At 48.4% G+C, this 3,644-nt stretch overlaps 1 protein-coding gene across 1 annotated transcript in view; it reads right to left on the bottom strand.

Annotated features, from left to right (window-relative positions):
- The window catches only part of MBOAT2 (membrane bound glycerophospholipid O-acyltransferase 2), a 97,711-nt gene extending 94,152 nt beyond the window's left edge, over positions 1–3,559 (bottom strand). The window contains exon 1 of the mRNA XM_074581793.1: positions 3,323–3,559. Within this exon, the coding sequence (XP_074437894.1) occupies positions 3,323–3,394 (72 nt within the window). The 5' untranslated portion in view covers positions 3,395–3,559. The remainder of the gene's footprint in view (positions 1–3,322) is intronic.
- Between the last annotated feature and the right edge of the window lie 85 nt (positions 3,560–3,644).

Below are 3,644 nucleotides of genomic sequence, written 5' to 3' on the forward strand. Positions count from 1 at the left end.
ACAGGATGCTGCTTTGGCTGAGTAGCAAACTTAGGTTCTCCAAGAAGTGAAAAGATATAGTTCTTATAAGGCTTTTCACCCCCAAGGAGTGATTTAATTTTTTTTCATATAATAAAATACAAAAGAAACATGCACATTTGCCTTCCCAAATCTACAAAGATAATCACAGGTTCTTGTTCACACCAGGCATCTTCCCTTGCACCAAACGACTGAAAGTAACAATAGAAAAACAGGAACAAGAAGCCTATCAAATATGCATCAGCTTTTGAAGTAACCATTTCAGATAACTTGGTGCAAGACAAAATAAGAACCAAAGGAAGGGTTAACATAGCGACAAGTTATCACATAATAGCTTGTTGGGGGATATACACACAAGCAGAAAACAAGTTGTTCTCCATTCCTATAGCTAACTAGTACTGTCGTATCAAGAAGAAAGATCTAGAACAGCAATCTGTTAAAGCAACAAAGCTTTTCTCTTGTAACAGAGTTGGGCACGTAGAGGAGATTGTTTGTCTCTACACGTGTGTCAAATGGCTCTGGCAGAGCTGTCATACTCCGTCCTTTACACTGATCTCCAACAAGCACATAACCAAGACCATTCTCAAACAAATCTGTGCCTCTAGTTCTACCAAGCATTAAGTCAGAAAACAATCAATTTCTCACACTCAATCTATACACAGATGTGGATCCGATTAATCAGTTCAATCTTAGAGATAGCGGCTTCACCTTTAACTGAAATTTCTACTTCCATCCACTGCCAAAAAGGCAAGGTTCTTCTGTCCATTTGTTTGAACACCCAGACAATAGAGAAACATTGACACATGCTGCCTGGACTTGTCCTCCCAGAGTTACGTGCCTTTGCCTTCACTAAAACTTTAGAGCAGGACAATTAGACAGTAATATCTTAAACATAAATCACAATGGCAACACTTTGGATATAAGGATTAGTAAGTACTTGTGGCCAAAACTGAAACATATAAGCAGAGAAACAAAACCCATTCATTTCCATCAGTTCTGAGTGCCCACTTCAAGTGCCTGCTGTATGGTATGACTGTAGTCACAGTACAGATTTGGATCAAGTTGCAGAAACAACCTACTGATCAGAAAACTTTTATTCTGCTGCTACATTTTAATACCAAATATGCATATAGTATCACTGAATGTCACATATAATCTTCAAGCACACACACCAAAGAGTATCAGCACTTCCTTTTTCTTTTCTCTGCCCTCATTCTCTCCTTTACTACCTTTGATTTGATTACACTGAACACGTTTCACATTCTTTCTGTATTACAAACTTACTATCAGGACAGACTCTTAAACTGAGAGATTACAAAAATCTAACTTATCTAACCTTGCTTTTATTTTTTTAAACAGTTATGGATGCATTCTGCTTAGTGCAGCACAGTTTTGTAACTCTTCGATTCATACTCCAGTCATAATTACTGCTCTTCATATGCAACTGGACCTATATTATGTATGGTCCACTGATATCTAAAACCAAAGTATGTATGATTTTTAACTGCTTATAAAAATATTTTAAACCATGTGTTTAGCCACCCTCCATTGTGATCATCCCCAAAAGCTTCAACGGAGCTCAAACAGTATTTCATAAAAACATCTTGGCTTTACAGGAGCATCTGTTGCAAAACATTCAATACAGGGAAGTCTTCCAGGCTTTGATAAAAAGTAACTTTATTATCATCAAAATGCCATACCCACAACATTTAAATATAATAAATGTGATAGAAGCTGCACTATGTCATGAAGCAATCAAGTTCATGACTACTATTATGACTAGATAATTACATGCCAGTATCATTCCATAAAAAGATGGTCATCTCTTATTTGTTTTCCTGTACCCTGTAGAAGCTGCAGACTTTATGGAAATAAACACACAGCACCTGCCAAGAAGAGCTTCCAGTCTGCATGTACATGGCACTCAGCCATGTGGTGCCATTGATCCCCAATGCAGGTATCATTGCAAGTTGTGTGCCGTGTCTATTCCATCACACCAAGCTTAACTTAAACTTGACTGCTTTTGTCAGTTTTCTAGAAGATACTTTTTCATGTGTATCCTTAACCTAAGGTTCTCTCACCTCCATTCAAACGTTTGGGGAAAAAGGAGGGGAAGAGCATGTAGTTCAGTCACTTCCAAAATTTTTTCACTAGACATGCCCCTCCTCTGTATTTTTTTTCCAGTCACTTTTCTCACTTATTAGGTGTATTTTGTAAAACCAAACATCAAAATGTCCCTCTACACAAACACACAGTGTGTCGTTGATGTGTTTCATTCATTCATACATTAATGGAGATTTTTATTTTTTTTTAAATAAGAGCTCCTCACATGAAATTTCCTGGGTCTACAAAAGTTATAGGAGTTAGTTACTGTTATTTTACTTATGTATTCATAAATACTATGCAGATTTAGGAGGTCTAGACCACTTCCCCCATAAACAAACATTCTGTACAACTTCAGTCATTAAACTCCGAACACCTCAGTTTCCCAATCTCATTTAGTAAACCTCCGATGTTTTTGTGCAGATGACAAGATTAACAACCTTCAGGAATTTTCACATCGCTCAGACAAAAGATACCAAAGAAGCGCTCTGCCTACAAAGTACATTCGGATTCCCAGCAGCGTTATGCGCAGCACGCATCATTACTTAACGCTGCATTTAAAAATCCCTGGCAGAGGCACGCAGGCACAGCGCGCTGCTTTACGTTTGCCATTACTACCCAACCTTTGCATTGCTGAGCTGACACCGGCCCCCGTTCCCAGCTGTGCTGCCACATCTGCCCAACGCGGAGCGGGGGGTGAGGGAGGGATGCCAACAAGTTGGCCGCCCGGCGCGGCGGCTCGCCCACCGGCGGGGCGAGGCAGGCCCTACCCGGGGTGCGGCCCCGCTGCTGGACCGGGCGGCGGACCGAGCCCGGCCCGCCCAGCGGCCGCGCACCGGCGGGGCGAGGCGGGCCCTGCCCGGGATGCGGCCGCGCTGCTAGACCGGCCGCCGGCGGGCGGGGGAGCGGCGGTGCGAGCGCACCTGCACGCGCCGGTGCCCCCCCCACTCCCCTCAGCCGCCGCGGCGTGAGGGGAACCGCCGCCACCGCCCCACCGGGCGCTGCCCGCCCCCGGCCCCGCGCCCGGCGGAGGCGGGAAGGATGGAGGGGCGGCGGAGGGGATCGGGGCGGGGCGGGACAGCGCGGAGCGGAGCCGGGGGGCGCTCGCCCGGCGCGGCGGCGGCGCCGCCCCTCCGCGGCGAGCCCCCCCCCCCCCGCCCCAGGAGGCAGCAGCGGGGCGGGCGCCTTCTCCCATCCTCACCTGGTCAACGGGCAGCCGCACGGCGTTGCTGAGGGGCTGCAGCAGCGTAGAGCCCGTGGTGCTGGTGGCCATGGCGGGGGCGCTTCCTCCCGCGCCGGGAGAGCGGGCAACGAGGCCGGCGAACCGCTCCCCGCCCGGGCTCCCGCGGCGGCAGCAACAACGGCGGCGGCGCGAAGAGCCCCAGCCCTGCACGGCGCCGTGACAACAAGGGGCCGGGCGCGGCCCCCGCCGCTGACTGACAGCCACAGCGGCCAACCCGCGCGCCGTCCCGCCGCGGAGTGACAGGCGGGCTCGCCCAATCCCCGCCCCTTCGGCTGGGGTG

The sequence above is a fragment of the Larus michahellis genome, chromosome 3, assembly GCF_964199755.1.
Source record: "Larus michahellis chromosome 3, bLarMic1.1, whole genome shotgun sequence".
In the NCBI taxonomy this organism is placed as follows: Eukaryota; Metazoa; Chordata; class Aves; order Charadriiformes; family Laridae; genus Larus; species Larus michahellis.